General features: G+C 45.9%; 1 protein-coding gene across 1 annotated transcript; it reads right to left on the bottom strand.

Moving 5' to 3' along the window:
- Nucleotides 1-1,301: 1,301 nt before the first annotated feature.
- LOC308173599 (RNA-binding protein 15-like) lies at nt 1,302-6,484 on the bottom strand. Its single transcript, XM_080548626.1, has one exon. It carries the CDS (start codon nt 6,407-6,409, stop codon nt 3,758-3,760), a length of 2,652 nt encoding a protein of 883 aa, XP_080404752.1. The 5' UTR covers nt 6,410-6,484; the 3' UTR covers nt 1,302-3,757.
- Nucleotides 6,485-16,323: the final 9,839 nt, after the last annotated feature.

Here is a 16,323-nt window from a genome sequence, read left to right as displayed (position 1 = left end):
AACGTTACCTGAGCTGGGGGCAGGTGTCTGACACAGAAGCCCACATACCTGTCAGACACAGGCAGGGCGTCAGTCCTCCAGGAGGCTGGGTTGGTCCCAGACAAGGCACACAGGACGACGCACGGCAGGGAAGGCACAGCAGTGTTGCAGCTTTCTCCTAGTTTACAATATCATATGAGGGGCTATGCTGGCCGGGGCCTGGCATTCCTCCTTAGCTCGGGCCTCCCGTGGTCTGGATCCCTCTGGGCAGGAACACGCCTCTTCATTTTTGATTTTCATATTCACTTTAAAGATTTTCATTATAAATCAAATCAATTCTAATTATGGATTCCTGCACACAGGACAAAAAAACCAGTAACTTTCTCATTCAAGGTGGCCGCCCAGCTCCTTTCACTTTGGAGTGGCGCGTGGTGGTTTGTGTGTAGGCTGGCGCGCTGAGAAACACAGGTTCGGTCGCTCCCCTCGCAAGGTGGGGGAACACATGGGAATCTAGCCCTACAACGTAACACAGTAACATCTTCTTCTCCCAGACTTCGACGCCGGGGAGGGTAAAACAACCGGCAAATACACATCAATGAATGAATCGTATCACCGCTCCTTGTTAAGTCGGAACAGACCTTAAGGAACTCCTCTCATAGCTCTGCGTGTTGTTGGGACAGCTGGGTGGAACGGAGGCGCCCCCGCATCCCCTGCTGTGTGCATCCCAATGGAACAGCAACAGTGACACACAGCAGAGGCCTGGCGTGCTGGGGAACAGAGACCACCCCCTCCCCCCCCCCACCCCCGGGACCAGTGGAAGAGGAAGGCGGTCCCAGGGTAAAGACGTCGCCCTGGAAACAGAGTGGAAAACCATTTCCTGCAGCTGATCTCAGCCACACCTCCGGCCAGGGGTACGAGGGCCAGAGGTGACCCACACAACCCTCTTCCGGGGGCCGTGCCTTGGTGGAGGCAGGGAAATGGTGGGCAGGTACAAGGGGGAGCCACATTTTTGAACATTAACAAAACGGAACATCAACAGCAAATCTTCGAAAAGGAAGGGGGGGGGTCAACAATTGATGCTGACCAGTGGTGTCAAAACAAACGAGCTCTTTCCCTCGCTCACAACTTTTTCTCTTTCCTCTCCTTACGGGTTCTGAAACACGGTGTGCTGCTGTCAAACAGACGGGGGGGCCTCTGTGTTTTTTAAAGTGCAAGAGAGACAATTCCTTGGCAACACAACAGAAAAGGTCACAAAAGTCGTCTTCCAAGGCAGAAACTTTGTTTTTTTTTCCCACGAAAGAGAACATTTATTGATACCGAAACAAAATCTATGAAGTGCAAGCAGCACTGTGTTTTGTCTGACAGCTAGCCTTCTACTTCTCAGGCGCATGTGCAATGACGGATTCCTTTTTTTCTCTCCAGAAATCAGGTGTACACAGCACAAAGCACATTTTCCATTTAAAAACAACGGGAAAGTGGCATCACAAAGCATTAACACAACTTAAAAGCAGTCACTTCAGTGGAACGCACAGGGCCGCTGCATTGCCTGGGCATTCGTGGGTATTTTTTCTCTGTAAGCATATGTTGTTTCCCAGTCCAATTGTGGTGCAGTGGTATGACCCACTCCTTCATTCCTTGCTCAAATCGGAAGTGTGTCCATGGCATACATACAGTAATCATATTATACATACAGCAATTCATTATACAAGGAATTTCATGTTTTTTAGTTTTTTCTCTTTCAATACAATGCCAATATGAAATCTGAAGTAAAATCAACACAGTGTAAATAAAGTAGTCTATAAACTCTGACCGGTTCACAGCTAGCAGTTGGCCTAACAAAACCATTGCAATATTTAAATTGGTCAATACGGTTAACTTTGACAGCAGTAATTATAAAGAGGATTTATGGACTGATACAAAAAAGTTGATGACCAGATTTGTATAGTGTACTTTTAAACTAATACCAACCATGTTTTCTAACTGGCATAAACTCTTGCTTAATGAGAGTAAGACATTTCCTGGTTCACAGTCTGAGTGACAACTTTGACGGCTGCATTCCATAAAAGAAAATCATACTTCTGAACGTCTATCCTCATTGACCCACTCTGGCAACACTGTGGCCTGTTTGTAAAATGGCTCCACCTTGCCCTCTGGTGGACAAAACAGAGTTTTCTACTCCAGAAGTGCAAGGGTGAGCCAGTGAAGCAGGAGGATGCTGGGCGTAGTTGAGGGCGTTAGAAAGCTCATTATAACCATACATTATTTTCCCTCAATACTAGATAGTTGTGAACTATGGAATTTTAAACTTGTGGAAACAATATCAAAACATTAATGAGAATCAGGGGACCGTCCCAACCTCTATGATGACATGAACACATTAGATTTACTCACTCCCAACAAAAACATTAGTTATGGAATTGTGGTTGCAGCAACTGATTACCAATTCTGATCATGTGTAGAATCAATAAACCAAATGATATTCATCCCAGGTGACTCAAAATGTCAGCAACACTAAGACTATATCAGATGTCCTTTACTCAATAAATGGAAAGAACTGTCATGGCTTTCATTTGACCAATAGTAAAAAATAAAATAATAAAATGCTGAAAATGTGACAAGAAAACAAAAAGTACTCATATAATGCATCACACAAACATTTTTTGGACTGAAAAAATGTACTGGACTGATAATTTAACATCTTCCACATGCGCAAATTCTGCACAGGCCGGCGCAGACTACTGTGTCTTTAGAATGACTAAGGAAGTGTTAAGACCACATCAATATGACATACCGGTCTGCTAGTCTGAACAGGTCTGCACACAACCTGCACATCTGAAACACACTGTCAAACCTCTGATGTAGACTGTTGGGGCTATTGGTACTAAGACAAGATGTGGAAATTATATATTCTGTGAGTTTTCTTGGAAATAGACTATGACTATGTGTTATTTTCATTTATGCTGCTTAAATGGCCTTCTTGATATGAATCATATGAATCCCTTCTGAAGTATTGATGAGCACAGGCAGACGTATAGACTAGGCCTAAAGTTTGGGAGTAGAATTGGCTAACTTTTCAAGTCAGTGGGAATTATCTGTATAAAAGATGAATTGTGTTTTGTTACAACTATAGCAGTACACACATCCTAGAGCATAAGCATATGACAAGTGGAGATAAAAAATCTAACTGAGCAGTGATAAAAACTGAATTGTAGAGATGTACCTTTATATACTTAAACTACTGTAGTGGACTGCAAAGCAAGACTTGACACAAGAGCAATGTCTATGTGGAAATGTAATAGAATAATCTTTTTTTTTCCCTTTTCTTTTTCAAAATGAGATAAGGCAATGACACCAGGGTCGCTGTGATTAACACAAATGCATTAATTACTACAGATTCAGCTGGTTTAAACAAATTAGTTGAGCAAATGAGAGAGAAACTGAATCTATGTTAACCTAACCGTTTCATTAGGGCCTATCAACCTTTGTGATTTGTATAGATTACCACCAGTGGACAATGGATATGATGAAATGAGACTATTATCATGCATGCTGACTAATCTCTTGTTATTGTGGATAACCAAATGACAATCTCAGTATAGAATTTTTCTGTCAAGATGTTTTACTTTTAGTAAGACAAGACCCCCTCCCCCAAAAAAGTCCCTGTTTCAAGGGCAGTTACATCCCATAACAGTGTGTGTAGCCTATGTGTACGTACAGTGCTACCAATACATCACAAAACATTAAATGATTTCAACTTCTTTTCTCTCTTTTTTTTTTTTTATGACGCTCCTCTGACTATGACCATCACCAGGTAGTCCTCCTCCGTTTTGGCGAAGGCTTTAGCCGAGGCATCCAAGAACTGCTGGGAGAAATCGCAGGGGGGGAAAGCGTGAAGGACTCCTTGGTGGTCCTTGTCGCGGCCGCCTCCGCCCACGGGGAGGCTGATGACCCCCGCCGCCTGCTTCTGCTTCAGGTAGGAGACCAGGTTCTTCAGCGGCCTCTCGGTGGAGCTGCCCGCATCCTGGGCCCCCCCCTCCTCGGCGCTGCTCCCAGGCACCGCCAGGAGGACGGAGTAGCCCCCGGGGCCGGCGCCTTTGATGCGGCGGGACACCTCGTCCAGTTTGGGCTGGTCCAGACGCAGACGCTGGGTGATCTTTAGCTGGGACACCTGCTGGCTCCCCCCGGGGGAGGAGCCTTTTGCTAGGAGCCCCGTGGCCACGGCCAGGTCCCCCTCCAGGAGGTGCATGGAGGCGGGGAAGCTGCTGTTCTTCAGGAGGAGCACACCCTGCCAGGCCTGGCAGAGCTTCTGCCCCCCACCGCCGGCGCCCCCACCCCCCTGCTGCTTGGACTGGGGGCCCCCGGCCCTGGAGGAGGACGTGGGGTGGTCGGGCCGCTCCTCCCTCTTTAAGGGGCTCTTGCAGGAGTCGTTCGCGGCTTTGCGTTTGCGCTCCCGCTCTGAGGCGGAGCACAGGTCCGACGGGCTTTGCGGCCGCAGTCTCTTCTCAAAGCCGGCGGGGGCGGCGGTGGAGCATCTTTCTGGGCGCGGGGGGCAGAAGCGCCCCCCCTCCCGGATGATGCCGCCGCCGGGGCTGCGCTCCAGCGAGGCGCCGCGTCGACGCCGCAGCAGTTCGCCGCTGTCCGGCGGCGAGCGGTCCAGGCGCCTCCCGTCGTCCAGCATGCGGCGTTTCCTGAGCTGGTCTCGGCTCTGCAGCTCCCGCTCGCGCTCCAGCGACCAGGGCTCCCGGGGAGGGCGCCTCTCCAGGTGATCCAGGGGCTCGAAGGCGCCGCCGCCTCCTCTCACCCTCTCGCGGACCCCCGGGCCGGCCCACTCGGCCGACGGGTAGAGGTCCCTCTCTCTGAAGCGGAAGGGCGGCGGCGGGGTCCTCTCCCGCACCCTCAGGGCGTCCGGGGCGGGGCGGTGGACAAAGTTCTCCGGCACCAGGTCGTAGTTGGGCAGGGGGAGGGGCTGCATGTACTGCTGCTGCTGGAAGCGGTTCTCCGTGTCGGCGAAGTCCACCCGGAGTCTCCTCTCGGGGCCGCCCAGGGGGAAGCCCCGCATGTGGGTGCAGGCGGCCTGGGCGGCGTCCAGGCTCTCATACTGGATGTAGGCCCAGGCGTCCCCCTTCCTGTAGTCTATGGTTCTGATGGTGCCGAAGCGGTCGAACTCCCTGGCCAGGGCGGCGAGGGGGACCCAGGGGCCCAGGCCCCCGACCCAGAGTCTGGTCGTGGGCGTGGCTTTGCCGTAGCCGATTTTGATAGGGTTGTGGCACACCACTTTGCCGGACATGGTCATCTTGGCGCGGTGAGCCATGTCCAGGTTCTCGAACTTCAGGAACCCGTAGGTGCTGTTCTGCCCGCGCACGGGCCGCTTGATGTCCACCTCCGTGATCACCCCGAACCTGTCGAACGCCCTCCGCAGGTCGCTCTCCGTCACGGCGATGTCGAGGTTGCCCAGGAACAGCGTCCTGTTCGCCCGCTGGTCGTCCTCGGGGGATATGAGGTCCTCCTCGCGGAAAGCGGCGCACTCGGGGATGAAGGGTGGTCGGCCTGCCCCCCTGGCGTCAAACAGGGAAAACTCCCTCTCTCTCTCCAGTTCTCTGGGCAGCGGTGGGGGGAGACCCGGAGGAGGTGGGAGGCGACCCAGCGCGAGCTGCTGCAGCCTGTAGTCTCTATAGCCTAACCCCGTGGGTGAGATGGGTCTCTGGGGGTGCAAATGTCTGTGCCCTCCTCCACCAACCGGTGCATAAGTCTCTTTCTCGATGGGCGAGCGGCTCCGTCGGCGGTTCATGTAGACAGCATCGATCTTCAGCGGGCGGTCGTAGAGCACCAGCTTGCCCCGCGCGTGCTTGGCCGCCTTGGCGTCATCGGGGCGTCGGAAATTGACGAACGCCACCCTCTCGTCGTTCACTCCGCGGCTGATTTTGACACTGACGTCGCCGAACTTCTTGAACTCGTGGAACAGGCCGTCCTCGATCTCCTCGTCGCTCAGCTGGGAGCCCAGTTCGCTGATCTTAAGAGTCTTGTACTCACTCTCGGCGCTGGGTGGAGGTGGCGGAGCGCGAGGTGGTTCCTGCCCGCGCGAGCTGCTACTCCTGGGGGCCCCGGGGTCCAGCGCGAGGCTACGGGTCGGCCCGGGTGGGTTAGCAATGTAGCCGTGGTTGCTACTCCCGTGGTTACTACTCCCGGTTCTCCCACTGGACACATTGGTGTCTAAATCCCCCCGGCTACTGTCTCTCTTTTCGGTCAGTAATGTCCTCCGTGTCGAGCCACTTCCACCGCTTTTAGTAGCAGAACTATTCCCGTTGTTGTTGCTAGCAGAGATGGCCATTTTCTTACTCGCCGCCGGGTGACTTCCTCCTCTCTCTCGGAGATCATCGAGGATACGACTCGAGCGCTTTTTCACTGGCGGTGACCGCTCCTTGCCTTTCATTTTCCCACAACAGACGACTGTTTTTCAAGACGTCTTGAAAACAAAAACAACCAATATTTGTTTAGCTGATATCTTATCCCTACTACTCACTTTATAGTTTCCCTAATTTAGCTTAGCGAACTCACATTAAAATGTGGTTTTTACAGCGGGCTTCCGAGTCAGAGACATGACCGCCATGTTGAAACGATGAAGTGACTGTTCATGAAGTCCCGCCCCCCGTTGTGGTGATTGGTCGAACTGATACTCGCAGGAGACAAACGATTGGTTCCGTGCCATGTCTCTCAAACAGACAGACTGTTAACCGTCTTGAAAACAACCAAAAAATGTTTTAGCTTAATATCTATCCCTACTACTCACTTTCCGTTTCCCTAATTTAGCTAAGCGAACTCACATTAAAATGTGGTTTTTACAGCGGGCTTCCTAGTCAGAGACATGACCGCCATGTTGAAACGATGAACTGACTGAAGTCCCGCCCCCAGTTGTGGCTGATTGGTCGAACTGATACTCGCAGGGGACAAACGATTGGTTCCCGTGCGTGTCGATCAATAGAATGGGTGCGGCTCTGGGGGCCAAAGTACAGTGCCATGTCATTTTGAAAGCCATGTTATTATATATCTGAACAGGTGCAAACAAAAGTTTGTATTGTAGGCCTATGTTATGTATGTATTTGTGTACGTACTGTTTAGGCCTATTATTTGATTGGTTCATATGTAATTTGATAAGATGTTATCAATACTATGGGAACAACATTCCTAAACAGGTTTGTTGGGACTACAGTCTCATGTAAATTATTTGAGTGAATGGGAGAGAGAGACATCATGTCCATTATCTATCAAAGTACTACTGACATCATGAGAAAGAGAGATTAGAGGAGGAGGTAGAGATGGTTTATGGTGGAGGAGTTGATGAATGAAGTCTGTTACACCCGACTGAGGCTCGCTGGCCCATTTATCAATTTCTATCGTTGGCTACTCATGCAGAACCTCACTGTCTACGGCCGCTGTCACCCACAACTCTGCCAGGGAGACTTTGGAGTGATGGGGAATGTGCTAAGGAGGAAACCCATTCATAAAGTTGTCATCTGCTCTCATTAGTGGGTCTGACAGATGCCTCATTCAAGGCAGTTAGCTGAACCTGCAGACTGAGGATGCCAGGAGAGCATGGTTGTACAGTCCTTTCCTCCTTTGGAGTTTATAGTATCTACTGGATTTTAATGATTCAGTCATATAGGCTACTCTGGTGAGCGTCTTATATCACCCACCCCTTTATGAAGACAAACATCGGGAAATTCAGTCATGGTTAATGCATAGTGTAGTGTAGTTTAAGTCACCTACAGTAAATATGCCAGTGTATAAGATGTCCTGAACAAGTTCTGTGTGCTTTAGAGGAACTGTCAACGAGAAATGTAAACAAGTGTGTACGCCGCAAATTGTGCAAATGTAGCCTTAGTACTACAGACAATAAACGGAGTAATCTCTAATCCATTTCTACCTCTGCAATTTTATGATGGTCAAAGTGTCAGCTCGATTTTGGTTGCTATCTACAAAGTGTCAGAATAACTTTAACCACTAGAGGGCAGAGTGGTTCCTTGAGGGAGGGAACCCGAATGGATGCTTTCACTTCCTGTGACGCAACTCGTCATCCAGTGAAGGACAAACACTATTGTCTCTCCACAGAGTCAATGACAAACAACCTAAATCCACATTTATTTATTTTTTTCCAAGTATTTTTATTCAAAAGTTACACAATACAATATGATTAAACATGTTGATTTTCAAAAAAAAAAAAAAAAACATTTCTGCCCACCCCCCACCCAACCCCAAACATTTCCTGCAGGGCCCTAAAGTTGTAAATCCACATCTTTGTTATAGGCATTAAACAATTAAACAACAATTTATATTCATATTATGTTCATGAATTAATGGAGTAGACAGTTGCTCTTCCAAGACAGGCTTACTGATTTGAGGTCTCTTGAGTGAAACAAATCAGAGGCTTACTTACAGTGGAGGTCAAAGAGGCCATTCATTGATGATGAGCATCCGATTAAAGACAGAGAGCTCTCCTGACGATTGCTTCAGCACTTCAAACCAATGGAATGAGAGTAATTGAAAGGGATAACATACATAGTGTGTTTTTAAGGGTTTTCTTAGAAGGAGCAAATAACGTGTTGCGTACTGCATCTTCAGCTAATTTAGGGGTCAATATAATTCATTTTTAAAACTCCCTACATTTTTAATTGGTGTATTTTCCTTCTATTAACTAGTCTGGTTACATGAATGTAATATCATACAATACTAATGTATGGATTCATTGAATTCTGAAGGATAACTCATCTTCTTGCATCATCAATCTGATTTTAATCATACACTCTCCACTCTCAACATATATAATAATATTATACATATACATGACATAATATGTTGTCTGGAGCATTATAGGAAAAGGCCTCTTGAGCCTACACAGTTCCTCATACACTCTAGAGGATTAAGTCCCTCTGATGGTCCTGATTAGAATTGGCACTAGGCGGGAGGAGGGTGTGTGTGTGTGGGGGGGGGGGGGGTGGGGAGACCGGGGGGGGTTAAACGATCTCCATTAATACCATTATTAATGGTGCATGAGTACGGATTGTTGAGACACATATGTAGGGCGCGCCCACGCACACAGGAGGATTACTGCATGCCTGCTACTCTGATGCTGCGAGTGGTGGAGAGAAAGAGAGAGTTAAAGAGAAAAAGGTGTAGATAGCATTACACTAATTATATTTCTCTACCCCCTGCGTCCCCGATGATCTGTCATACATCCACTGGATTCTTTTTTTAAATGTTCTTATTAAAGTAAAACAAATTTCTGAGTGGGGCAGTCCCACTCATATCTTTCATTTTATTTGACAGAGATAGTGAAGACAGACAGGAAAGTAAGGATATGTTAGCAGGGCATGGGCCGGATTCGAACCCATGCCGACATTGGCATATGTGTGCACTGTAGACCACGGTGCTAGACCACTGGACCACCCCAGGCCACTCATCCATCCACTGGATTCTAACCCGGGTTTTCACAAGACTGTTAGTCTGACGAGCTGAAGCACGGGCATACCAAAGGGAGCCAATGTAAGTCTTCAGGCGAGGTCATGTAAACTTGAAACCCAATATCTAGCATGGTTACCCACCACCACACATACATACATGTGTGTCTCTGTTGTGTGTCTCATCAAGCATTTAGAAGTGTTCACCATTTTGGAAAAAATTGGTGGTGTAGACCAATATAGTGTTAGCAAAAACACCCATAGCTACGTATGTACAGAGGACTTTGCTCCCAAGCAACCAAACAATTGCACCCTGACAAAGCTCAGTGCTACACAACCTGTGATTCTGTATAACACGTGTGCCTGTTACTGTACGTGTTGCTCTTTGGTCACCTGACTTCCTGTTTGCCCAAGCTCTCACTTCAGTCCCTTGCCGTTTGGGCCAGAGGTAAGTTGTAGTATTTCTTACTGCTCATGCTTTAGTGTGTTAGCTGCCACTACAACCTTGTATTTCATCACTAACAGGTATTGCAACACATTGCTGTGTTTTGAGTGAATTGCACAAGTGGATAGTGAGTATACCTCCCCCCAGTTGGCCCTTAGCTCAGTATTTTACATATCTAAGATCAATTTAAACAAGCAGTATCTGCATTTTTACCTATAGGGCATGCTAGAAGTCTATTTGGCGTATATATATATATGTATAAAATATTTCTACTTAGAACAATCATTAATTGTAATAAAATAAAAGTAATTATTGGTTTACTTCTGTTTTGACCCTGTTTGCTTTACAGCTTTCTTGATTAGATAACAATTGACTGTTTTTTCCCACAGGTGCTTCCCACAGCCATACCTTTTTGAATCATTTTTAATACATGTATGTAACATTTGATCTTGACTCACGTCTCTGTCTTCCTTCCAGGATGGAGGTTCTTTATGTGTATGTTGTAACATGTAAGGTGTTTGGTTTATCCCTTCCTTAAACTACTTCCTTGAGTGTAATTCCCAAGGTGGTGTTATCTGGCTAGATGTTGGTTGCTCAACCACATGCACCCTCCCGTTACATATAGATGTGTAACAAATTACAACATGATCGGATGAAAAACATGGCTGCCATATCCCACTCAATATTCTGCATTTCCAGCCATTTCTTTATTTAAAAAGATTACACGCAAGTCCGGTTGACACGAAAATTGTTACGTAGAATGCTTGTAACAGTCCCTTCAAAGTTTGCGAAGGACAAGTTCATGCTTCTAAAAATACATAGATACATACAAACATACTAATGTACCATAAATTATAATTTAGGGCTGTCAGTCATTGTTAGTCTAATCCATCTCAAAGTTAGAGAAGTAGTGTGCTTTGAGACAGTGCCATAACAGATATTTGCCGAATTTGAGGTTAACTCTTGCACCCTTAATTGCCAATTGTGGCTATATTTATTATTGTTCTTCTTATTGACAGTTGGTTAACAAGCTTCATTTCTCTGGAATGTGCAGAGACCTGCCAATAAGCTGCAGGAATGGTGAGAACATCTCTTTATATAATTATTGTCAGACAAGATTATAGGTCGCTCAAATTTGCTCCTGTGATAGCGATGCTGTTCCTGCTTTCTGAGATGTCTTGTTTCCCACAGAACTGGATTACAATGTCAAGATAAAATTGCATTGGATTAGCAATCAATCCATCTATCACACTAGAAATGAAGCATTTCTCTGACATTCAATTCAATGTGGCATCAATATCCTGATAGACAAAAAAGTATATTTGGTTCTTTACACCACGTTATTGGTTAGAGAGATTACGTTTCTCTATGTGTACTTTTGCTGCACCATGGGAGTATAAAGAGATTACGCCGTAAAACCCCCAAACAGGGACAAGAGTGTTGCCCTCCATCCTGCGTGCTCGGCAGACCCCTCTCAGAGAGAGCATCTGGTGGAGTTCTTCTATAGGCTGTCACATGTCCCCACACAGGCCCAGCATGGCAAGCTGCCGCTCAGCATTAATATGGGCTTAACTGTTTGTTTTTTTCAAAAATATATATGACAAACGATACTTGCCTGTTTTAAAACTCCTCCTGCTATCTAGGTAACTAGGCCTACCCTCCTTAAAGAGAGCAGCCAGAGGGAAATCAGCCCTGAAAAGAGGCAGTGGCTAAACACTCACAGATGAAAATGTCATCAGGGATACAGCAGAAGGAGGGGTTTTGTGTGGTGCCTGTGTGGCCACATTTGTATATTACTTTGATGGAATGCAGGATTAAAGCAGTGGTTCTTTTACCAACAAAAATAACAATAATTTGAACAGCAATTCTCACACTGAGATGCGTCAAATTTCCAATCTTGTCCAGTATCCAGTATACTCTTTATCAGTTCAGTTTCACAGCATTGATTATATTCTATTATATAATCATTCATTTCACTGACATGAAACCATCAGGTGTTCCATCTGCTCATACAAACAGGTCAGCCTAATACAAATTCTGTGATTTCATACAAATCACAATGTTTGACTTAAGATGGAATCAGCAACAAGGTGATTTGAGTCATCAGACGAGAGGACAATCTCTTAAGGATCATTGAGGAAAAACAATTTTAAATTAGTTGGCCCATGCAAGGCAGCAGTCAACGCTCAACACCAGATGATTTTTGCATTTGCTTAGTGCATTTGTCTCAACCCAACAAAACAGACATTTTCCTTTGATAGCGTGCATCATGTATTTCATAATTCTGTAGATACTAATTAGCTATTAGCTCAGTATTACGCATGGCGTAGCACAGCAGTCGTTCTGTAAGGAGCCATGTCCCACTTTCTCCTCTGTCTGAACATCTGCACCGCACCAGTAGAGTCCTGGCCACAGATGCACTCTGGGAAAGACAGCAGGGAGATAAGAGGAGGAGGAAGAAGAGAGGAGAAGGGAGGGCAGACATGAGGATGAGTTGTACTGTAGGTGTTGTGTTTGAATCCAAAAATGTGTGTAGAGAATGTAATCAACTGACATAAAGCAGGTAACACAGAACTCATGAATGATGCACTGAGCCAGAAGACGGCCACAGAAGACATACTCCTTAGAAGTCACCACTCCCCACACCCAAATGACTAACAAAGGACAGGATAATAAGAAAGGATTAATACTAGGTACATTGTATTTTGAAATCAAGACATACTTGAAGGTTCATCCTGTACCTGCGTAATCTTCCACAGTAGGCTCTGAGTGACCTTAGGTAGAAAAGAGAGATCATATTGTAGTACAGGGGAGGCTGGTAGAGGTAGAAATCGGAGGACGGGCTCATTGTAATGCATGGAACGGAATGACGGACGGTACCAAACCCGTGTTGAGATTGCTCCTCTTTTCTATGTGTACAGTATCATGTAATCAATGGTAACAGGGGAGTGTTAACCTTCTTAGTGTTAAGGGTTGTCAAACATCTATGTATTGATTGCAAATGGCAATCGGCAAATGTTCTCTTCTGGTATACCTTCAAGTAGGCTACAATCACCTGTCTTGATCAACTTAATCAATCAATCAAGTGCAAAAAGATGAAAAAGATCATCAGAAAGAATGATACCAGTGAACCATGGCTATATAAAACTCAAACGATTTGCATCTCTGCAGCTTTTGTTGGTTTACCCGAGAATGACCCAGACAACACAAGGATAGAGAGATAAAGAGAGAGAGAGAGAGAGAGAGAGAGAGAGAGAGAGAGAGAGAGAGAGAGAGAGAGAGAGAGAGAGAGAGGGGGAGGGAGGGAGGAATATCAATGAGACTGGAGTGAAGGAAAAGTACTGGAGAGGGATGGGGTGGCGCAGATGCGGAATGCAAGAGGCACGTGACAGGAAGTGTGTAAGAAGGACCCAAAAAAAAACAGGCTGGTAGTAAAAGAGAAGACTGCTGCCAGAAAGAAAGGAACATCTGTAGATAGAGACAAGTGAAGGTGAATGGTTGTGTCAGGAGAGAGGAGGGGGGGAAATGTGCTGAGTTCAGTCTCAGGAGTGTACTGACGTCAGCAAAGGAGAGGCTTTGAATAAAGACTCTACAAGAGGAAGAGAGACTGAGAATGAGGCAAAGGGAGAGGCGTTTTGTGATTCCATCAGAGGACAAGATGGTCATGCAGATAAAGAGAAGAAATACTGGAGCTGATGATGGACTAAGGGGTGAGAATGAGGAGAGAGGGAGAGAGAGAGACAGAGAAAGAGAGAGAGAGAGATAGATAGAGAGATAAAGAGAGAGAGACAGAGAGGGAGAGGAGAGAGAGAGAGAAAGCATGAAAATGAGAGGAGAACATATTGTTGAAGATCAATTATACAGCTGAGGCGTGTTTGACAGCATTCCATGAATTACAATGAGCCCGTCCTCCGATTTCTACCTCCACCAACCTCCCCAGGAATACAATATATAGAAAATACATTTTGAGAAAGTCAAAATGGGGAGAGAGGACACAAGTACTGTAGTTTGCAAACCCCTCTGGGACTGGTAGGGTCACCTGCTAACCAGAGCGGGCAGCACCACAGCTGTGCTAACTGTCCCACGGGCCCGGCGGGTTGCTGACAGTGACACAGGACTACACTGCAACCCAAAAAAAACACTCAGTGTTCACTGGCATTATACAATCGGTTCTGAATGCAGTGAATGACATATTGAGATATGAGATATTCCCCAAACGTCAGATGAGCTAATTGCCCGGGTTCAGGTGCGTGTCATCCAGGTGATTACACGGGGGAATGTTACGTTTTAGTCTTGAGAGTGGGGAAGCATCTCTACATGTTGTGCAGACAGGACTTCTTTGAGACACCCAAAGCTCCTGATCGTTGCTCTTGAATACAGTACAACCTCAACCACCTTTCAGTTCATTGTGTGAACTTTTTTCTGTGTGAAAATTGTTATCTGATCTTTGTTTTGTTTTTTGGACCAATGGGGATTTAGCTACAGACCAATTTCCGGGATGAAGGATGAATGCCCTACAAAACAGTGACACCCTTCGAAGCCGTGCCTCATGGGATGATACCGTTGCTTGGCTCTGTTGCTTGTTTAGCTGTCCTTTTTCTCTCTCTCTCTCTCTCTCTCTCTCTGGGGTTACTATGGCAACAGGCCTCCCGAAAGGTATGGGGTAGCAGCTGCATGAAAGAGGTGAGAAAGAACCCGGTTCGGCAGAGATGTCACATCCACCTGGACTGGTGACTCACGCGAGAGCGCTGGTGGCAAACACACCTCTGATCCACACATCATCCATGCCCATGAAACCTGCCCAAGGAGAAAGAAGAGGAGGAGGAGGCTAGGATGCGAAAACGGAGGGAGGAGAAGAGACAGGAGAGGGAACAGGGAGGCGGGGAGAGGGAGGAGAGAGGGAGAGGGAGGAGAGACCATTCATACTGTATGTTACTTTGAAAACTGCTTTAGCCAGAGAAGCTCATCTGATGGTCCTGTAATATCAATTTACACAGATCGGTAGGCCACCCTAACCCTGACAAAGGTAATTGCTTAAGGATACTGTTTCAGAGCAGGGGAACCATGACAACAAGGTCTTTGGCAACCCAAGGAGGTATGACCCCGGCATCCAGAGAACAGAAGGTCAATGGTATAATCCTATTTTTTTATGGGCGTTTTTTGGGGAGACCGGAAGCTGCAAGGCTTGATTGAGGGATGGAATTTGTATTACATTTTATAAAAACAGATTTCACAATTTAATTCATGAGAGAAGTGGCTATGAAGACTGAAAGGTCACTACAGGTTCTGTAGCCTGGCATTATTATACCCAGGGGGCCAGGACTGTGTTACTGTCAGGTGTGTTTCATTTCGTTAGCCTCATAGCATAATTGCCTACGTCATATTTTGGCCAAATTGAGATATCTCCCTATAACTCTACTCTCCTAACACTGCTGATTCACTGTGCATTGTTTGCTATGCCATCAGCCTATCAGAATGCTTGTTACATTCCAAAATCACTATCTGCCTAAGTCATCTCTTTGACATAGGCTTTTTTTGTTTACACCACATAAAAGATGGCTCGGCTGACCACAAGTGAAGCACGACTAATTATGCTATGAGGCTAACGATTTGTAAAAAAAAAAAAAAAGGGAAAGAAATTCATTAACTAGACCAAGTTACAGAGAGGAGAGGGTTCAGTCGAGACAATGTCTGTCATATAATCTTGAGGTTGCTGTGGCAACTGATCCCAGCAGCAGTCTGCTTTGGGAAGGTGCGTCACCAACCAAGAAGGCCAAATCGAAATTAAATAAAAAGAATGTACACTCGATCAATGTGTGGTCATGAATGAGCAAATTAACACCTCACATCTCCCTGTTTTCTAAATGGTGCAATGTGATTGTTGCAGCACACATTTGAAATGATGAAATGACCCCATTCTGTAATTCTGTTTATATCCAAAAGCCAGGTACTGTATGTAGCTTTGTGTTTTGAAAAGGTCAAAAATATTCTTTAGTTGTAGGCTAGATATAGGGGAATATTTTCTTGGCCTTTCTTTCTGATTCAATCCTATGTTTTATACAGGTCAATGCATTTCATTTACAAGATGAACAATATGACAACCCTAGGGTACATAAGGTTCAGAGATAGGAAATGTTAAGATATGTATAGCATAGCATAGAGTACAGCACAGTGTTTTATTTGTATAGTATAGTATAGTGGATAGTGTACATAGCCTTTATTTATGTAAACCAGCTCTTTTCCCTTCTTGTTTTTAGTTTTTTTCCTAGAACCAGGGGAGCCCCCCCTCCCAAATTTCGTTGTATGGTACCTGTACTATATCAATGACAATAAAGACCATTCATTCATTCATTCATTCATTCATTCAACTGCTGGTGCCCCTGGAGAGCACAGGACAACCACAGTGATAAAGAAATGTTTCTGATGAGTTCACAGATGACCAAGGAA

Source organism: Nansenia antarctica, assembly GCF_963989245.1.
Source record: "Nansenia antarctica genome assembly, chromosome: 18".
NCBI lineage: Eukaryota > Metazoa > Chordata > Actinopteri > Argentiniformes > Microstomatidae > Nansenia > Nansenia antarctica.
This window is presented reverse-complemented; position numbering and strand designations above follow the sequence as displayed.